The sequence below is a fragment of the Poromitra crassiceps genome (genome assembly GCF_964638095.1).
Source record: "Poromitra crassiceps genome assembly, chromosome: 26".
Lineage (NCBI taxonomy): Eukaryota > Metazoa > Chordata > Actinopteri > Beryciformes > Melamphaidae > Poromitra > Poromitra crassiceps.
In genome coordinates this window covers 3,723,060-3,745,605 of record NC_139640.1, presented here as the reverse complement: position 1 = coordinate 3,745,605, position 22,546 = coordinate 3,723,060, and the positions used below count along the sequence as shown (strand labels likewise).

The 22,546-nt window shown below is 41.7% G+C and overlaps 1 protein-coding gene across 1 annotated transcript in view; it reads right to left on the bottom strand.

Moving 5' to 3' along the window:
* Positions 1-22,546, bottom strand: part of LOC310798896 (glutamate receptor ionotropic, kainate 2-like) — a gene marked incomplete at both ends in the record, with an annotated part of 373,179 nt that overhangs the window by 212,570 nt on the left and 138,063 nt on the right. Inside the window, 2 exons of the mRNA XM_083661456.1 lie at positions 6,654-6,707; positions 18,663-18,844. Coding sequence (XP_083517582.1) covers positions 6,654-6,707; positions 18,663-18,844 — 236 coding nt within the window. The remainder of the gene's footprint in view (positions 1-6,653; positions 6,708-18,662; positions 18,845-22,546) is intronic.

Genomic DNA, 22,546 nt, shown 5'->3' with positions numbered 1-22,546 from the left:
AGTCAAGTCTCAAGTCTTTTAGCTAGAGTCCAAGTCAAGTCTCAAGTCTTTTAGCTAGAGTCCAAGTCAAGTCTCAAGTCTTTTAGCTAGAGTCCAAGTCAAGTCTCAAGTCTTTTAGCTAGAGTCCAAGTCAAGTCTCAAGTCTTTTAGCTAGAGTCCAAGTCAAGTCTCAAGTCTCTTGAGACTTGATGAGCGTTCTATCATCTGACGCATGCCATCCAGTCTGCTTAGAACACTGCATAATAGCTCAAACTAAGGGATTCAAAGCATGTAGGCTACTGTATTATCCACACTCTATCTATTAGCATACAGCATCAGCATTGATTATGTTACAGGTACAGAGTGGAACGAGGAGTCCAAACTGGTGCAACACATTTCATTTATTTTTGTCATCCAAGATCTGTATAAACATAAAGCATTTGTCAGATATCAGTTAGCTTCTGTCACTCGTTTACCATACAGTGTAAGCACTTTGACTTCCGGTCTCTGACTTCCGGTCTAGTTCTATTCATAAACTCAGAATCCTATTCAGTTGACTTATTTCAATCATAGTCATAACATTTACTTGTTTAACCTGCACCTTGTATTCTCCTTTAAACAACATATTATAAAACATTTTCACTTGGCAAATAAACATATTCGGTAATAAACAAATAAACATTATCTTATCTCCCATAAACGTATCTTATTTAGTTAAATTAAATTAATTATTCAAACCCATATTATCCCATCTTACATCTTAAACTATATTTACCAGCTAAACTACTTCCTTAACTAATGCCCTGTTGTCTATGATACATGCTGTCTGTGATATAACCCACTTCCTAGCCATTTCAACCTGCAGGCTAATCCAGTGTTACAGATAACAGTACAGATAGCATTACAGTTTTTACTTATAGCTTAACACTAAACACAAATAGGATTACTCAACAGACATGGTAACATAATCACAACGAAACACATTAATATCACAGACTCAAAACAGTTTCTAAACTAATATTAATACCTCCTACACTGCATTTACCATGGCTAACCAATCGTTATGCTAACGTTAGCTTCCCGGTTCGCCATGCTAATCGATCTATAACTGCAGGGTTAATTATTATGCTTGTATTATATTATAGTTAAATTTAAATGGGGGGTATTACCATTAGCTTAGCGTTGGGGGTATAGTATATCAGTATAAACCTTTTGACCATGTAATGCCTTAAGGGCCACAATTAGTTGACATTATTATTAGTAGACATCACCCTGATGGCATCATCAGTGATAGACATAGACATCAGTGATAGACATAGACATCACTGATGACATCATCAATGATGTCACAATGCACAATTGCTCAAGTGACATCACGGATGACATCATCATAAGTGTGTGTGTGTTCTCCCAGGATGGCGAGGGCATGTCCCACCACTCCCCAGGATGGTGAAGGCATCAATGCTCTAGGCCACACATGGGCAAAATACGGCCCGTGGGATGCATGCGGCCCGTGGGTGCCCCTGGCCCGCGATGGAATTGCAAAATAAATAAATACCGTAATAATAATCACTAATCAATAATAATTTTTTTTTTTTACAGTGCACCTGAACTCAACATGCAAGATACCCGCTGAATACGTGTAAGAGGAGGAGGAGGAGGAGGAATAGCCTCCTGCCGCTATATATATATACTGTATATATATATATATATATATATATATATATATATATAAATAAGAGATCATGTCCGCCAACCACAACTGAAAAGAGGGTGGAGAGGGGGACTTCCATTTCTGCAGAATGAGTTTCTTGACAACAATTGTCCCCTGTGTCAGAGATTGCTCCACAGCTGTAGGGAAGTCCAGAGAGGATTCCGAGCAGCCGAAGATGGCGAGTTCTGCCTCCGGCTGAAGGGTTATTTTGTAGGCCTCAGAGTTTAGATCCCTGTTCTTAGCTGACACTACTATTGTGAAAGACTACTAGCAATGTAGTCTCTATGCCAGACCCATGACCCCTTACGCTGCTGATACACTACATTAGGCTACTGCATGCTGCAGTTCTCCCTCTGGGTCTGGGACATCGCTCGCTCCAAACTGGTGTCGAAATCGTGGCCAGTTCCCCCGAAATCCAGGGGGCACCAATCAGTTATGACTTTAGCGCTCAGGTGCACCCAACCAACCTGACTCTGTTGACTCTGTTGAAGAACCACTCTCTCATTGGTGCTACGATCTGTCGCTCATTCAATTTTGATTAGATTAGATTAGAAAACTTTATTAATCCCCAATGGGGGAAATCATTTGCCACCAGAGCGACACATACAGACAGCAGTAACAGAACAGATAGCAAGAAACAATAACAGACAGCAACCGTTACAGTCACAGTACACATACACAATAAAAAGCCGTTGAGACAAGATTAACAGCTGTTTGTTAAAAACATCTGAGGGTATGCGGGGGACATGTGCCTCCCACTTTTCTGATGAACTAAAATTGTCCCCACCACTTTTTCCAAGTAGTATCCACCTGCAGACAGGGAAAATGACACGCAGGGGCAGTGTTTCCCACAGGATTTTGAGTATTTGTGGTGGGGGACCGCAGACCCCCTAGGGGGTTGCGGGGGCATGCCCCCCCGCAAGATTTTCTTTTTATAATTTAAAGTAAAATGCATAAATTTGGTGTACTTTGAGAAAGCTTAAGAGCAAAATTAAAAGGCTAGATCTATGAAGAACACGTCATCATTACTGTGCTGTGGGTTTACAATGACAAACTAAATGTCTCCCTATAGGTCAGGGATACTCAACTTGCTTTGCCACTTTTGTGAAATGATAGAAGGCGAGGGGCCAGTTAATAAACAAACAATATACATTTTTCTGTAGCGGATTGTAGGTTTTTGGGGTGTCAGCCGGAGTTTAGGCTGACAATGTTGTGCACACCGGATAGTTAGTTAGGTTAAGTTAGTTAGGTTAAGTACATACATAAGGGCCTGGGTAGCGAGCAGATGGCGGTATTTGACAATTTAGCAGCTAAATCATAGATTGTTGAAAGATATTCCATATTCCAGACTGAAATGCTATAACAGAAGTATTGGCCAGAATGACATGAACATTTGGACACTTATTCAGCGGGTATCTTGCATGTTGCGTTCAGGTGCACTGTAAAAATAAAACAAAATAAAAATCCTTTACGTATGGGAAACACTGAGGGGCTCCTCAAGCCTCTGGCATGTCTGAGGTCCCCCTGGGTCTGCAGGCGGATACTATTTCTTTTTTCAATTAATTGCTGCTTCTCCGCTCACATGAAATTGGCTCTCTACTAGGGCTGGGTATCGAGTTTCGATACTTACTTGGCACCGAAATGGAAACATCGATACTAAGGGGTATCGAAGCCTCCCTTGTCAATCGATACCAATTTTCGATACCAAAACAAAACAGCGTCATTGAGCCTATAAGCATGCGACATGCTTGCACGCCGCGCTCTAATACGGCTGGTGATTGGCTGTCATGTAGAGGCATGCAGGAAACGTTACGCCCACAGCCGGTGTGTTTGTTGTGACTGTGAGCCAGGCGTGCGGTGCGGATAGTATACAAGAAGTTAGCCACTCAAGCTACTCCTATCCTGGAGTACCATATGGCGAAGATGATGAAAAGCAGGAAAAGAAACAGAAACAACACGGACTGGTTTCCACAGACAAGAGAAATAATTGAGAGGTGGGTCAGCTCAGCTTACCGCAAGTTAGCGGTTATCAGATCCCTCAGTCTGACAAATCCATGCATCTGGCTGTGAGTTGTAGCATTAGATCGTTTAATTAATTGCCGCCGTAACGTTATGCGCAAGCGGGCATTGTGTATTTTTAGCAACTCGTTAACAAACGCTGATGTCATGATAGTTTGTTAAATGTAAATGCGATTCATTTATATTGATTGGCTAGTCAGTGAAGTTGAGCTGTCTCGTCAGATTTGACAAGAATGACGTTCTGTTGCAGCAGTGAGCACACTGATCTGCAACGCTAGCGTTAATGTTTAATTAATTAGCGTTATATGCAAGCGGGCAGTTATCGCCCATGTATTTTTAGCAACTCGTTAACAAACGCTGATGTCATGATAGTTTGTTGAATATAAATGCGATTCACTTTGTGGCATATAAGGCTATATTGATAGGCTAGTCAATGCTCAACTAGTCTTCCATGCATGAAGTGGAGCCATCTCATCAGTTTGGACAAGAATAGCGTTCTGTTGCATCAGTGGGTATTAAACCCTGATTTGCAACTCTCTGTTTTGCACTGAAAACTATTCCACTGATTTATTTGTTTTAGCTACATTTCTTTCCTTTGTAGTACTCCAATATTTTTTGTAGGGACGGCAATACGTTTAGAGAACTTAAAGTTATGTTAAATACAGTAGGTTTTATTTTTTTCTGCTGTAAAACTTAAGATGGGGGGAAAACTAAAGATTTGTAAAATAATTTCAATGTGTAATGCAGTTTTATTTTTGTTAAAATGGATTTTTCTAAAAATTGGTATCGAAAAAAGTATCGTTCAGGAACCGGTATCGAAATCCAAGTATCGAAACGGTATCGATATCGAAAAATTTTGAACGATACCCAGCCCTACTCTCTACAACAGGTGAACTGCTCTGTCGTGTTCCCACTGGATGAGAAACGGAGAGTTTCTATTGGTGTTTGTTCGCTTTGTCCCCGCCTCCTCGACATGCTGCACAGCAACATGATGTAAACAACGGCCGCAGATCGCTTAATTGATTGATTGATTGAATTGATTATGGATAAAAAGACAGCAGTAATCCAAGGGCTATGCACATGCAAAAGTGCGGTCCCTGGTCTTAAAAAACAGGACATACAATTACCGTAAATTCCGGACTATAAGCCGCACCTTTTTTCCCTTTTTTGGCCCCTGCGGCTTATATAACGGTGCGGCTTATCTATGGATTTTTTCAAAAAAAAAAAAAAAAAAAAAAAGAAATCTCTCTTTTTTAGCACTCTTTCTAACTATAAATCCTATATAACTATAATAAGTTTTAATTTCCTCTCTTGCCCTCTTTTCACCACACTGTATGACACTGTATGACACTGTGTGCACTGTAAAAAACAACACAGGTGGTGTTGTGTTATGTTGTTTTGTTGAAATGTTAATAAACGGGAGCTTCCTCAAACAGCCATCTCTTTCCCGACAATCCCCTCTGTGCATGAACCCTTACATATGGTAATTAAACATTAAAACACAATTAAAAAAAAAAAAAAAAAAAAAAAAAAAATAGCATTAAAACACCCGCGGCTTATAGTCCGGTGCGGCTTATATAAGAAAAAAATTGTCAACTTTGCAGGTGCGGCTTATACACAGGTGCGGCTTATAGTCCGGAATTTACGGTACACATTATATAAAATGAATAACCAAACAGTCAAGAATATAGAAGTAGAACGGCCGCACAGTGGATATACTGTATGCCTCCGACATCCATGTCTGTCGAGACTTTGATGTTTGAGCCAAATGTGAAGATATTTCTTCAAGGTGTTACTGAGATATGGCGTTACCTACCGAGCTCGAAAATGGTGTTTGTGGGCTCACAGTGACCTTTACCTTTGACCACCAAAATGTAATCAGTTCATCCTTGAGTCCAAGTGGACGTTTGAGGCAAATTTGATGAAATTCTGTCAAGGCGTTCCCTGAGATATCACGTTAACGAGCTTGAAAATGGGGTTCGTGAGGTCACAGTGACCTTGACCTTTGACCTTTGACCACCAAAAGCTAATCAGTTCATCCTTGCCTCCAAGTCGACGTTTCAGCCAAATTCGAAGAAATTCTGTCGAGGCATTCCTTAGATATTGCGTTAATGAACTAGGGAATGGCGTTCGTGAGGTCACAGTGACCTTGAACTATGACCTTTGACCACCAACATCTAATCAGTTCATCCTTGAGTGCAAGTCAATGTTTGAGGCTAATTTTAATCAAGAGTAGAGAGACACTTGTTCCCACGGGCAGTAATGTCTCATTGTGAAGTGCGATGCGATTTTGAAGCGCCACTATGAGACCACACACACACACACACACACACACACACACACACACACACACACACACACACGAACTGAGGGCACGCATTCACTGCCCAACAGTAACATGACGACGATAGATATACCTGTAGTGAACTAGAGCTCACTTCTCTCTTTTCATCTTTTCAAGTCAACTTGGCATCTCAGGGCTTGTGGAGACTTGGATTACACCAGGTGAGCAGTAGGAAGCATTTATGTATTTTCTCTGTTGTTGTTGTTGTTGTTGTTGTCGTTGTTTACATTTTTTACATTTTCTATTTGCTCTATTTGCCTGATTTCTCCAAAATGGGGCCGCACCGGCTGCATTCCACTGCATGTAGTACACTGACTGTCTGCAAGTACCTCATACAAATCACTATACCCCTTTAACCCATTGATACCCGACGCAGCATTTGTGTGTATCCCTTTAAGACCGCAAACCGGGTCTTAAAGGGCTACGCACACAAATGAGGGATATACCACGCAAATGCTGCATCAGGTATCAATGGGTTAATAGAGCGGTGATGGCTCATTGTTGTGCACAGCAACACATCTTCATGTGGATCTGGAGCTCTGAGTTTGACCTGATGACAAAGTACAGTACTCTGCAGCACAGCTCCTCTCTACTTACCAGTGTGGTGAAGATATAGTGATAATACTCTGTCATCATCCCCATGGCAAGAGCCTGTGAGAGAGAGAGAGAGAGAGAGAGAGAGACAGAGAGACAGACAGATAGAGAGACAGACAGACAGACAGACAGATAGACAGAGAGACAGACAGAGAGACAGAGAGACAGACAGACAGACAGACAGAGAAACAGAGAGAGAGAGGTCATTGATTTGTAGGGGTGTCACGATACACTCAGTTCACGATACGATACGATACACGATATTGGGTTCACGATAACGATACAATATTTTAACAATATTTTTTTGCGATCGATTTGTAAGTTGAGGGGGCATCCTCCACGCTAATTTGAGTCATTTCACCATTTTCATCCTCCGTGTCTGTAACGTCCCTCGTCTGTTCAAACAAAGCAATGAAAAGGAGAGCGAGCAATGCAATCAGATGCGGATCAGTGCCACCATGTTCAGCTTCTTTTTCTCACGATATGAGATTTCATCTCAACGATACACATTGTCACGTTGTGATATCGCGATATATTGTGACATCCCTATTGATTTGTAAATGAATAGGAGCCACAGAGATATGCACACTGTTGGAATGTACAGTATTTTGTCACTTCTTTATGAGTGCACGTATTCATCCGTGTGTGTGTGTGCGTGTGTGTGTGTGTGTGTGTGTGTGTGTGTGTGTGTGTGTGTGTGTGTGTCTGTGTGTGTGTGTGTGTCTGCCTGTATTACCATATGATGTGAAGAGGCGTATGTTCTGCTACACTGCTGTAATCACAGGCTCACAGATAAGAAGCTCATAGCCTTCTTCATTGTGGTTAACTGAACCCACTCCTTTTTCTTATCACCGCACAGTTCCATCCATCCATGCATCCTCCCACCCACCCACTACTGTACACCAGGCCCATCTCACACCGGTTAAGTGTAAGTAATTAAATAAAGCAAAGAGGCAAAACTCTCTCTCATCAGCGATATGTTTGGAAATACGGAGCATAATTCTATAGGTGCGCGGCATATCTGACTCTCTGCCAGGAATAAGAAATGACTTTCCCCTGAGTCAGTCCTCATTTACATACCACGAGCTTGAGTCATGATACACTGTATATACTTTCATTCACACAACCCCCCGCACTCTCCATTTCTAACTGCTATCTAGTTGTAGTTCAAGCTGCTGCACCTTTTTTTTTGTCAACTTTGCATGTTGGCAGCTCCAGTAGGCAGCAACTGATACGTGTTTGAATTCAACAGGTGGAGGAGGAACCCTGTAGGGCGATGTCAGTCAAGAGTAGGGCGATGTCAGTCAACCGTAGGGTGATGTCAGTCAACCGTAGGGCGATGTCAGTCAACCGTAGGGCGATATCAGTCAACCGTAGGGCGATGTCAGTCAACCGTAGGGCGATGTCAGTCAACCATAGGGCGATGTCAGTCAACCATAGGGCGATGTCAGTCAAACGTAGGGCGATGTGAGTCAACTGTAGGGCGATGTCAGTCAACTGTAGGGTCATGTCAAGTCAACTGTAGGGTGATGTCAAGTCAACTGTAGGGCGATGTCAGTCAACCGTAGGGCGATGTCAGTCAACCATAGGGCGATGTCAGTCAAACGTAGGGCGATGTGAGTCAACTGTAGGGTGATGTCAGTCAACTGTAGGGTGATATAGGGGGGCCATGGTGGTGCAGTGGTAAGCGCTGTCGCCTCACAGCTAGAAGGTCCTGGGTTCGATTCCCACCTGGGACGCTGTGAGCGCTGAAGGAATGCGTGCCCGTCCGCATGTCCTCGAGTGCCCACCGCCCGGGTGGGGTTGTCAAAAGGGCCTTTCTGTGTGGAGTTTGCATGTTCTCCCTGTGCCCCCTGGGGGGTTTTCCTTCATATAGGAACCCCTCACCAAAACATGCAATATCCTGGTTGCTGATGTGGTGTGCCTCCTCTGGTCGTTAAGGGCGCCTGTTCGGAGGGAGGGGAACTCGTTGGAATAGCGTGATCCTCCCACGTGCTATGTCCTACCGGTGAAGCTTCCCCTGTCAGGTGAAAAGAAGTGGCTGGCTAACTGCCCATGTCTCGGAGGAAGCATGGAGCCAGTTTTCGGCTCTCCCCAGATCGGCAGAGGGTGGAGCAGCAACCAGGATAAATAAATTTAAATTACGGTAGCACTAATAATGGGGGATAAAAATGGTATAAAAAAATCGGGAAAAAAATATTTATTTAAAAACTGTAGGGTGATATCAGTGATGTCAGTCAACTGTAGGATGATGTCAGTCAACTGTAGGCCACTGATGACGTAATTTGTAAAGCACTCTTGAATTGCCTCTGCGTATGAAATGTGCTCTACAAATAAACTTGTATGCGTATCAGATTGAGCATTTCAGATACTTGCTCAGGGTTGTGTCAGCTTCCTGTAGGCCTGGCAAACATCTCTATATTTTGTGTACATGCAGTGTAGTGCACACAGCACAGCACAGCAGCAGCATCTCTTTGTTTTTAGTCCCTGTCCCAGTTAAAAGCAGACAGCGAACCTGATTCTTGCCTTTTTGCCTTGTACATCTAATTTAATTTAATTTATTTTATTGTATTCTCATTCATTTGTCCATCCTTTCCTTTACTGTTATCCACATCTATGTTTTTGCTAACTTGTGAAGTGTCTGAGCTGCCCTGTCTTTTTTGTTTTTGTCGTTGTCTTGAATTGTAAAATTTAAAAATTGAATAAAAATATTATTGAAAAAAAAAAAAAAAAAGCAGACAGCGCAGACATGGTTTTGTTTATCAGCCAGGCATGGGCTGATGCCGATGATCTCAAAATGGCTGCAAAAATGCCATCAATCGGCCGACCGATCAATCTGGCTATTTGGTGAGTCGTCTTTGGTCTCTGGACGGCGCGCGGACTCACTGCTGTTTAGGAGGCACTTGGGTTTGTTTCTCACTTCTGGTGTGAAGATGTCCCACTATGTGTCCTCCATACCATCACCAGAAGGTCATCTGGACACAAAGGGTCCGTCTACGGCCTCTCAATTAGTTTGGACGTGAGGCTCTTCTCGGTTGCTGCCCCACTTTGTGTGATTTAGCCTGATAAGAAGGATCTATTTTTACATCAGAAATAGTGCAGCTTTAATACGAGTCCGACCTTTCATCATCGGTCTGCTACATTCTATATTATTCTATATTATTATATATATATATATATTATTATATATATTCTGTCTGCTATATTATAAGTGTCTGAGTTTGCTAACATAAACACACATTTGTCATCACAACCATTACCTCGGGGCAATCTGTCTCTAGAAAACACCTCTCGGAAATGAAGGTCTAAAGCAGAAAAATCCTCTTGTTCTGTGTTATTTTATTATCACTCAGCGTGTGTTGGCCGTCTGCCACCCTATTATAGCTGTAGGGTGCCAGGGGTGTCAGGGTGCTGTCTGCCAGGCTCGCTAAGCCAATATGAATCACAGATTAGGACGGTGTGGGGAAAACGGAGAGGGTGGTTGAACAGGGAGGCGGGGGTTAATGGCTGCCGGTGTCAGGTGGGAAGTGGGAACCTGGAGAAAGCCTCCAGCCTATTATCATTATTACGCATTCCATCTGAGGATCAATCCACTCAGCCATGACTCACATGTTACCATAACCCCTGCCTGCATTAACACCGCGCTATCTGGATTCCACATTTTACACTGTTACCTACTTAGGGGCCATATTAAATTATTTTTATTAAAAAAAAATCCAAATTAATTTTTTCACTGTGGGCAGCAGCTCTATAAGTCACTCTGTTGGTTGGTTGGTTGTTCCACAAAAAGTTTTTCACTTCATTTAACAAATTTGTATTTGCATTTTTTTGGTTAAACTTCCCTTGCCCTTCCATTTTCTCATTTATTCTTGCTTATCAATGTTTATTTGGTCATCTGTATTGATCCAGGGGAGAATAATAAGCCAGTGTTTGGTGTTCTTATCTCGTTTTTCCCAATTCGAGAAGATATGTTTAAACTCCTCTCTTTGGTTTGATGTTGATATAACCACATTCTTTCCTTGTTTTGTTTTGTTTTTATTGAATGAAAATACCAATACAAAATTGATAAAAGAAAAAAAAAAAAAAAGGTTTTCACAAAAGAGTTTTCGCCCTAGAAGGCTGCAATTTGGCATGGAGGTGTGTGTGTTTGTGTGTGTGTGTGTGTGTGTGTGTGTGTGTGTGTGTGTGTGTGTATGTGTGTGTGTGTGTGTGTGTGTTTGTGATCATCAGAGTTATGATTAAAGGGTTGGGTGGGCCACGGAAGATTTTCACATTTCAAAGTGGGCCGTGGCATTCTTAGGTTTGGGAGCCCGTGCTCTAAAGCAAATATTCTATTAAAGCTATTAAAAGTGGTCATTTTCAGCTTGGCATTTGAACAGTAGCCTACAGAAAGACATAGATAATCCTGTGTTGTCTGTGTTTTGGGGCGTGGGGGTGGTGTCGGAGCTGATGAAGAGTGTCTGCCAACTGCCAATGGGATGAGAGGCGGTGTTCGACTCTGTAACGGAGTGGTGTGTCATGGAGATGAGAATATCAGAGTGGGACAGTCGAGTCTTTCATTACCTCCCATTAGCGGGGTTTCTCTCTGACATTAGTGGGGTTTCTCTCTGACATTACTAATGATAGGAGTCCTTGACCTTCCCCGGCAATCTGCAGCTCAGGCATTGATTAAAAACCCTGGGAGAGTGACGGAGTGCCGGGGTGAATCATGTTGTCTTTAATATTTGATCAGCCCCGCGAGCAAGCAGGAAGAATATGAATGCTTTTCAAATGATTTGCACACTTCCTCTCTGATGCTATCCTGGGGAATTGTGTTGAACTGAGACAAGGCAGCCAGCCATATTACATACAACCAACCTGCAGGTTGGCACTTCTGTATCGGGTGATTTTGACCTCAAATATGCGATCGGCTGATTGCCGATATTTCGGCTGATTGCCGATATTCTTATATACCGTATATATATATATATATATATATATATATATACCGTAAATTCCGGACTATAAGCCGCGGCTTTTTTCCCGTTTTTTGGCCCCTGCGGCTTATATAACGGTGCGTCTTATCTATGGATTTTTTCAGAAAAAAAAAAAAAAATACAAATAAAATCTCTCTTTTTTAGCACTCTTTCTAACTATAAATCCACTTCTGTTTTAATTTCCTCTCTTGCCCTCTTTTCACCACACCGCGGACACTGTGTGCACTGTAAAAAATAAACAACGGTGGTGTTGTGTTATGTTGTTTTGTTGAAATGTTACGGTAATACGGTAAATGGGAGCTTCCTCAAACAGCCATCCCGACAATCCCCTCTGTGCGTGACCACTTACATATGGTAATTACGGTAAGCAAACGGCCACTCGGCCATCAACTCCCTCCCCCGACTACCAGGAGAAAATCACAAACTTCGGCGAATTCACACAAAGGAAGATCAAGGAATATTCCATCGAACCGGAGCAGATCATAAATATGGATGAAGTGCCTTTGACGTTCGACCTGCCACTCACTCGGACTGTTAACAAGAAGCGCCCTGGAGGATTCTTTCACCAAAAAAAAGCTTTGCTCGTTCTCGACAGCATGAGAACGAGCAGTAGAAGCAACACTCTCACTTACCATGGGGAAGGTACGCAGAAATTCACACGAGGCAGCTTTCAAGTTGAAAGCAGTCAATCTCGCATTAAAAGAGGGAAACAGAGCAGCCGCGCGTAACCTGGGCATCGATGAGTCAATGGTGAGGCGTTGGACGGTGCAGCAGGAGGAACTGTCTCAGCACGGAATATTATAGGAGTGTGAAAACATCCACAATCACCAACGGGTTCCAAAACGCTGGACTGCTGCGGGATGAAGAGAATGACGCCGCCACAGCTGGCGCTGAGGGCCGTCAGAGGCTTCAGAGGCTGTTCGATGCCGACAGTGATGAAGAGGAGTTCGTTGGTTTTGAGTGACAATGAAGGAGAGAGGAGAGTGGTTGACGAAGCCACCCTGAACCTGTTCGTTTCCGACACTGAAGATGAGGACTTTGGTGGTTTCAGTACGCAGGAAGAAGAGGAAGACCAGGATTAGTGACTTGACTTCTCTGGTTACAGGTTTGCTGCACATATAGCCTATTGTTGTGTGATTTTGTCTGGGGATTAGTGACCTGACTTTTGTTTTGTTTTGTTGAAATGTTAATAAATGGGAGCTTCCCCAAACAGCCATCGCTTTCCCGACATTCCTCTCTGTGCACGAACCCTTTCATATGGTAATTAAACATCAAAACACCCGCGGCTTATAGACCGGTGCGGCTTATAGAAGAAAAAAATAGTCAATTTTGGTCCCGCGGCTTATAGACCGGTGCGTCTTATAGTCCGGAATTTACGGTATATATATATATATATATACCGTAAATTCCGGACTATAAGCCGCACCTTTTTTCCCGTTTTTTGGCCTTTTTTGGCCCCTGCGGCTTATATAACGGTGCGGCTTATCTATGGATTTTTTCAAAAAAAAAAAAAAAAAAAAAAAAAAAAAAACTCTCTTTTTTAGCACTCTTTCTAACTATAAATCCTATATAACTATAATAAGTTTTAATTTCCTCTCTTTCCCTCTTTTCACCACACTGTATGACACTGTATGACACTGTGTGCACTGTCATTAAGCATGTTGACGCTGAACTGTCCACAACTAGAAAAGAGATCATGGATCTGAAGAAAGAGATGACCAACAAGATCGACGTGCAACAGCTCAAAGAGATTGAAACAACATGTATGACTTTGAAAGACACATATGAGAAGCAGGTCATGGAAGTGAAGCTTAACAAATATCGCAGAGACACCCTTGACTATAAGAACAAACGTGTCTATTCCTGGTTGTCATCAGACGGCTCAGGTTCTTATCAGAGATACCGACGCAGACGAGAAGAACACACAGCTTATAACGGGCTGTCCACGGAGGATTCGGGGAGCGACGGGCCAATGAGGGGCTCCAGACGGCAGCCTTTTTTAGGCGTACCCCCACAACGCAGGTACCAGACCAGAATATGGGCCTCAAACGCCGCCCAACCCGAAGAGGAGGCAAGCGACACCGCCAGCACCGGCAGAGGGAGAGGGAATCGACGGCAGAGGGCGAAAACGTGATCAACCTATCCAGCAGGTCCCTGTCTCCACAAGAAGCATCCATCCTCTCAAAAGGTTTATCCTTTATTCCCTCTGCTAAAGCTGATTCTTTTAGAACTAGGATTGAAATGTTTAAATTTTTGAGAAACATTAAACTACGTGCTTTCTTTGATAAGGGAGCCCCCCACTCACGTCCTTGTTTGAATCCTTCACAGACTGTTCCTATTTCCACGTCTGAACCAGGCCTGAGGGCTAAAAGTACTTTTGTTCCGCCTGCCCTGAACCCCTCCGTGGCCACCTTTTGCCGACTGGTTGAAGAGGATGTAGCTACAAAGGTACACTTGTACAAAAATAAAATGAGACTCTATTCTAATATAGAGTTGCAAGAAAAGAAAGCATTACGTGCACTTTCTACTGATTCGACTATTGTTATAAAACATGCCGACAAAGGGGGCGCTGTTGTCATCCAGACTAAAGAAGCGTACACAACAGAGATCTTGAGACAACTTGGTAATACAGATTTTTATACTCCCCTAATGGGTGACCCCACACTTAAATTTTTTCAGAATGTTGAGCATTTTCTTAGTACAGCCCTTGCTAATTCTCTTATCAGCCAAAACGAATTCAAATTCTTGTTACAGAAGCACCCTGTGCGACCTGTGTTCTATACTTTACCTAAAATCCATAAGAGCTGTGTTGAGCCAGTGCCTGGTAGGCCTATTGTGGCTGGCACACAATCTCTTACTGAGCCTATTTCTCAATATCTTGACAGACACATTAAAGTGTTGGTATCTGATCTTCCTTCTTATTTGAAAGACACCACTGACTTTTTGAATAGGTTAGGTGCTGTACAGCTCACTGATGAGAATGTATTCTTATGTACCATGGATGTCAACAGTCTATACACTAATGTTCCTCATGTGGAGGGCTTACAAGCTCTAACACATTTTTTGAATAGAAGATCGACGCTTCAGCCCCCGACTGACTTTTTGGTTGATTTGTCAAGATTGATCCTTAATAGCAATTATTTTAAATTTGAGAATTCTTACTATCTTCAATGCCAGGGAGTTTCTATGGGTAGTCCATGTTCCCCTAATTATGCAAACCTCTTTATGGGAAAGTTTGAAGAAGACTTTGTATATAATAACAACCCCTTCTCCATTTTTTTGAAGTGTTGGTTCAGATATATTGATGATGTATTTTTTCTGTTTTCTGGGACACACTCTCAACTAGAGGAGTTCAATATTTATATTAATTCCAGACTACCATCTATTAAATTCTCTCTAGAATACAGTGAAGACACTGTCTCCTTCCTTGATGTTTCTGTAAACAAATCTGAACAACTACTGACAAAGGTGTATAGAAAACAGACAGACAGGAATAGTTTCTTGGACTACTCTAGCTATCATCCCCCCAGCCTCAAAAGAGGTTTGCCATACAGTCAACTTTTGAGGATTAGGAGGATTTGCAGTTCTGACCACATGTTTGAAGAGCAGGCTGCTGAACTATGTACAAGGTTCAGGGTAAAAGGTTTTAACAACACAATCCTTGAGAACAGCCTACAGAGAGTTAGGGGGTTGAAACGTGAGGACCTGTTGGTCCCGAAGTCCACCCCTGCCCGAGGGTCTAGAATAGTGTGTGCTGCTACTTTTTCACCTGCTTCTCAGGAAATAAAAAAATGTGTTTTAAGTCACTGGAATATCTTACAAAGTGACCCCCAAGTGGGCCATTTATTTGGCGAGCCTCCCTTGTTTGCTCAAAAACGGGCAAGAAATGTACGAGATATGATCGTTAGAGCTGACTGCTACACACGCCCCCCTGGCCCCTCCCATTTTTTGTCTGATGTACAGAATGGTAATTTTCCTTGCTTTAACTGTATTCAATGCAATGCTATGATCAGAGGAGAGACATTCTTCCATCCTCACTCTGGAAGAAAGTACTCAATTAAGAGTAGGATCTCGTGTAAAACTAAATTTGTTGTGTATCTATTGAAGTGTCCATGTGGGCTAGTATACATTGGAAAAACTATCAGAGAGTTGAAAACTCGCATTTCAGAACACAAGAGTAGCATTAGAAACAGAGATATAAAATCCTCTGTCGCCAGGCATTTTAATGAGTTTGGTCACGACGTGTGTTCCCTCAGGTTCCAGGGTATAGAACAGGTCAGTCCACTGAAGAGGGGGGGTGACAGAGACAAGGCCTTGTTACAAAGAGAGGCATTTTGGATACATACCTTACAGACAGAACACCCCAAGGGCTTGAATGAAGAACTTTTGCTAGGTTGTTTTCTTTAGGGGGTGCGTCGGGTGGATGTGCTGTGGGTTCGCGCATGATGCTCTTGCACTGTAAGGCAGTGTGGGAGCGTCATGTGTGGACCTGCAGTATCTCTATCCGATGCATGCACTTATATGCATTTTATTATGTATTTTTCTAATTCTATTTTAAATATTTTCTTACTGATTTTTGTTATTCTAATATGTTGACTTTTCATCTGTGCTTATTTAACACAAGTGTGGCCATCCAGCCTCATTCTTCTCGTCTGCAAAACATTATTGCATTCCTGCTGTGTAACATATACAGACTTATATACAAGTATACTGTTTAAAATTGTACCTTTATCTCTTTTTTGATATTCTCTGATGTTTTTGATATTATATTCATTGTTATTTTATGTTGTGAGATATTTCCTAGTACTTGATAATGTAATTGATTGTATTTCCGGTTTGACACTATTTATGCGTCATGTCCGTCTTCTGTCAGCACAATGCTGAGGAAGGCTCCACGCCGAAACGTACATTGTCTTGCTTGAAGGTAAATAAAACAACCAAAAGGAATTATTTTGAGTGCTGGTTTTTTGCCCCTCTCTTATTATTTTTTGAGCCGTGCACCGTAACTTTTTGAAACTTTTGAGAGTGCTCACCAGTCGTGACTTCTAGTCACTGACTATTTGGACCACTGTGTGCACTGTAAAAAACAACACAGGTGGTGTTGTGTTATGTTGTTTTGTTGAAATGTTAATAAATGGGAGCTTCCTCAAACAGCCATCTCTTTCCCGACAATCCCCTCTGTGCATGAACCCTTACATATGGTAATTAAACATTAAAACACAAAAAAAAAAAAAAAAAAAAAAAAAAAAAAATACCATTAAAACACCCGCGGCTTATAGTCCGGTGCGGATTATATAAGAAAAAAATTGTCAACTTTGCAGGTGCGGCTTATACACCGGTGCGCTTATAGTCCGGAATTTACGGTATATATATATATATATATATAATGTATATATATATATATATATATATATATATATTAGGGGTGTCACGATACACTCAGTTCACGATACGATACGTATCACGATACTGGGTTCACGATAACGATACGATACGATACGATTTTAACAATATTTTTTTTAAATTGAATAATGACAATATATGACTGGAAAAGTAGTATTTTATTTGAAATGCACAAATACAAAACAACCTGGCTGTTGTGGGAAATTGTTATTACAATAACAACTAGAAAAAACATGAGATTGGAGATAAGGCTTATCTTGAAATAGAATGAGTTACACGTCACTTAGATTTACTTTGAACTAAAAGGTTTCTCAGCAGTATAAATTCTCATTATGCATCTTCAGTTTTTCTTCAAACTCAAACAACAAGACTTTTCTTAATCTATTTTTTATGCATCTTCAGTTTTTCCTGTCAAGTAAACAGTTTTGCCAGAAACTCAATTGAATGGTTTCTCTCCTGTATAACTTCTCATGTGTCTCTTCAGAGACTTGTTCAACTGAACTACTTTCCACACATTGAACTTCAACAAACAAAGACGTTTCTTGGTCTATTTTTTGAAAAAAAAAAAAAATAAAAAAAAATTGCGATATGAGATTTCATCTCAACGATACATATCGTGACGTTTTACTATCGCGAAATTTCGTGGAACGATATATTGTGACACCCCTAATATATATATATATATATATATATATATATATATATATATATAAAAATTATAAAAAAAAGCCCTATCACTAATCAGGCTTTCCAACGATATAAAATACAATGCCAATTGGTATTATTAAAGGGGAGAAATAATCGACCGAAATAACGTTTCCAAACTTTTTTTGAGGAGTTTATATATCGGTGATCGGTGATCGTAATCGGTGATCGGTCGATGATCGGTTGGGAAGATATTTCCCATAGGCGATCGGCAATCGGTGATCGGTGGCAAAAAACGTGATCGGTGCACCCCTAATCTATAGATGGTTTTGGATAAATTTGAAAAACTCAACAGCAATGTCTCTTTTCAGAAACCAGGACCCAGTTACTCAAGATAATCCACAGACCTTGTTGTGAGCAGGTTCATCTACTGTAGGAACTATTTTATTTGGACTGAACTACACCTGCGGAAAATCTCCACAGCTGATATCCCCAAAACGCGGCAACACACAACAAAACGATGTATTGATAAATAGCACTACAGGTAAGAGGAAAAATATGTCTTTTGGAGTTTGGGGTGAACTGTTCCATTAAAACAAAGCTGAGTTTCTCCACATAGGTATATAATAGGTATAACTGTTCAAGACTCCAAATAAGTGATTGCAATAACTGCCCAAGCCTAAGCTCTTGAATTCCTCATCATAGTACAGGTATCTGTGTTTTGACAACAAAATCATCCCTATCAGACTAGTCTACACAACTGTATTGCAGTTACACTTTCCATATGCTGCCAGTCTGTGGCTGCATTTTTTTTTTTAATTCATGATGAAATTATTTTTGAAATGCCCACACCCACACCCACACCCACACACACACCCACACACACACACACACACACACACACACACACACACACACACACACACACACACACACACACACACACACACACACACACACACACACACACACACACACACACACACACCTGCTTGAGGATCCCAGCAGCCATCTCGTGGCCACAGTCGAAGATGATGTGGAACTCCTTGCCCCTCTTCATCTCCTTCAGCAGGGGCTTGGCATCCTTGGTGTCGGCCGGCAGCTGGCGGATCTTTAGCCGGATGTTGTAGCGAGAAGGCGCCTTGATGAGCTCCTGCAACCGAATCAGACCTGCAGGGGGGAAACCATAGCCTGATATCAGACTGACTTGTCAACTCACTCATTTCCACCTTCTAGTGTAAGATTGCACTCTGTTTAACCAATTTATATGAGAGGAACCCCCCAGGTGCACTGCATTCCATTTTCCCTAACCAATCACCAGAGACCTGAATTTCTCGTTAGTCACTCCAGTCGGGAGAACGTAAAAAAAAAGGCAAGCAGTGTCCCATTCAGTTTCAAAGTAATTGGGACTTTTTTCTCTCTCAATATTTTATTTTCATTTTTTTATAGAACACAAAGAACACAGACTAACAGGCTAAGAGACACAAGAAAAGAAAAGAAAGAAAAACATACAAACATAATCAACATTCAATATCACAGTGGTGCTACCAGCCACGTAAGGTGCTTATGTCCTTCTAAGCGATGTACTTGGGATCTCACGCAAGGGGTCTATAGGAAACCACCCGGGGAGTCACCCGTCGCCCCTAACCTCATCGAGGTAGACTAAAAACTAAAAAAGGTGCTCAGGAACCTGAGTCTCTCCATCCATATAACAGAGATCATGTCCATCACAATTGGAAAGAGGGTGAAGAGGGGGACTTCCATTCCTTAAGAGTACGTTTTTTTGGCAACAGTTGTCCCCAGTGTCAGAGATTGTTGCACACCTGTAGTGAAGTTCAGAGAGGACTCCGAGCAGCCAAAGATGGCGAGTCCTGCCTCCGGCTGAAGGGTTATTTCGTAGGCCTTAGAGTACCAGTCAAATATTTTGGCCCAGAATCCCGCCAGTGAAGGGCAGAACCAGAAGGCATGAGACAGAGTGCCCTCCGATACCTGACATCTATCACACAGTGGAGAGACAGAGGGGTAAATCTTGTACAGCTTTTGCTTAGAATAGTGAAGACGATGAGTGACTTTAAATTTTATCAGCTGGTGTCTACTATTAACTGAGCAGAGCTGTACCACAGACAGACTCCTATCCCATACAATGTCAGATAGCTCAATGCCAAGTTCCCCCTGCCATGCTTCTCTAATCCTCTCAGTAGAGGCCATGATGCAGTTGTCAAACAAACATACAAACCTAGAAATTAGATGCTTGGAGTGAGGAGGGCTCAGCAAAACATCGAAAAAAGCACGTTTGTCTGGGAGTCTTTCAAATGTATTAATCTTGGATCGAACATGATCCCTGATTTGCAAGTATCTGAGCCAGTGCGTGCAAGGAAATCCAAACTTCCTCTTCAGCTGAACTTCACTCCACACACAGTTCTGTCTGACCGTGAAGGCAAAAAAGAGTAATCAAGACAAAATCGGTGTATGGACAGAAACATCTGGTAGACTCAAAACACTCCGAACTTGATTTCGAATTGACCTATCGCTAAGCCCCACCCCCCGTCCTGACTCGGACAAACACAGGGCACGCCTACTAGAATAAATGGCAGCCCTCACTGTCAAAGTTATATCCCAAGAGGCTCTAAACAACTTTTTGAGGCCTGATATTGTCTAGAAGCCATCATAAAGTACTTCACTATGCCATGGAGGGCATCAACATTTAAAGCTATCGATAAAAAGAAATGCGATTAAGGGCATGGAAACAGCTTTACAGTAGCAAATCTTTAACCAAACATGCACTTTTAATGAAGGAAGACAGAAGACAGGATAACTGTTGCACACTTGAATGATGGAGCCTGAGGCCAGATCCAGGTGCACATATTAATAAAGATTTGTCTGAATAGACATGGAATATTGTTTTAACGTTCATGAACAGTGCTACTGTGCTTTCACTGTAGGCTATTCCAACAAACCCTATAAAGAGCTCTTACCGGGTCACGTCCAGGCTGCGCAAGCACTGGCTCAGCAACTTGCTACTGATTAGGTACAGTACTTTTATTGCACTTTTATTGCACTATTGTATTTTATTTTATTAATCTCTTTTTCTACCTTTTTCCCATGTTGTATGTTATTGTATGATACATCTATGTGCTATGGACTTTTGTCTGATATAAAGATTATACTAATTAAAGAAAAACAAGAAATAACATTAATAAACAAACGAAGCACCATCTTTTATACTAATTGATTATCCCTAACATTAGCGAAACCATTTTACAGCTCAAAATAACAAAAGCTCAAACATGACTCTGTAATGCTAAATTACCCGTTTGCTAGCAAACAGTAGCTAAACATGCTAGGCTAATCCTCATGCCAAGCTAGCAAACAACTGACCCTAACGTTACACAACAACATTCAACATACTGACGAATTCACATAGAGTTACAAACAGCATTTGACAACCTGGCCGATTACCATAGCTCACCTGAAAAGATGTGGAATATTGTTTTAACGTTCATGAACAGTGCTACTGTGCTTTCACCTCACGCAGCTTTCTTCTTCTATGAAAGCTTTACAGCGCGAGCTCATGTGAAATACCTCCCTGCGTAGCTACTGCCACCTACTGGTTAAACCTGGTAATATTCCCCCAAAAAGCACAGAGATTACAGGCGCTCTGTTCAGTCACACAATACTGCTTGAATACCCAAAGAAATATGAAAATAACACACAAATAAATATTATGGGGGGGTCTCATTAATTCTGAACTAACTTATAAATGTACCATACTAACCATGGCCCAACACCACCAGTGGGGATAACAGGCGACTGACATCCAGAATTTACATTTTATTCACCTGAATAACCTCTCCGTGGATTATATATATGCTGAATTGAAGAGTGGCGCCTGGCAATCTATTTTATGTAGGCCTACCTCTGTATAATCAAGTCGATGTTTTTCATAGCGAGACAACAACACGCACACATGGGTATCGTGTACCTGGGATCCCGCCTAAGGGGTCCATGGGATACCAACCGGGCGAGCCATCCATCATCCCCAACCTCAGTCACTTATCATTCCTAACCTCGTCAAAGTAGGTCAAAAACGGGTCCCAGATATCTGAGAACCTTTTAAGCGCGTTGGTTCTCAGGGACCCGAGTCTCTCCATCTGGCAAAGAGGAGGACTTCCACTCCTTCAGAATAAGCCTTTTGGCGACAGTTGTCCCCAGCAGTGTCAGAGACTGTTGCACAGCCGTAGGGAAGTCCAGAGAGGACTCGGAGCAGCCGAAGATGGCGAGTTCTGCCTCCGGCTGCAGGGTCATTTTGTAGGCCTTAGAGCAGTGGTTCTCAAATGGGGGTCCGTGGCACTTTGCCAGGGGGTCCGCGAAAAGTTTTCAGATAATTTTTTTTTTTTTTTTTTTTTTTATAAAAAATAAAAAATGCTACATGTTACTTATTCCTTCTCAAACTACTTCCTACATGGTGCTAGTCTATCAAAATATCTTGGCTGTCATTGATTGTGTTGCATAGTGGTTTTCTGTACTGTTGACAAATTGTGATATTGTGAGTCGCTTTGGACAAAACAAAAGCGTCTGCTAAATGACGTAATGTAAATGTAATGTAATAAAAAAAAAATATATATATATATATATATTTTGCAAAATCTTCATAGTTCAACGAAAATAGTTTATGCTTTAAATCTAAAATGGTTCATGGATTACATTCTAATAAAAAACCTATCAAATTAAAAGTCAAGCACGTTACCGTGGAAACAATTAAGCTTAGCCCAAAATTACAAATCAGAATGAGGGGGTCCCCGGTATATTTTCTATCTTGTAAGGGGTCCTTGGCTGAAAAACATTTGAGAACCTCTGCCTTAGAGTACCAGT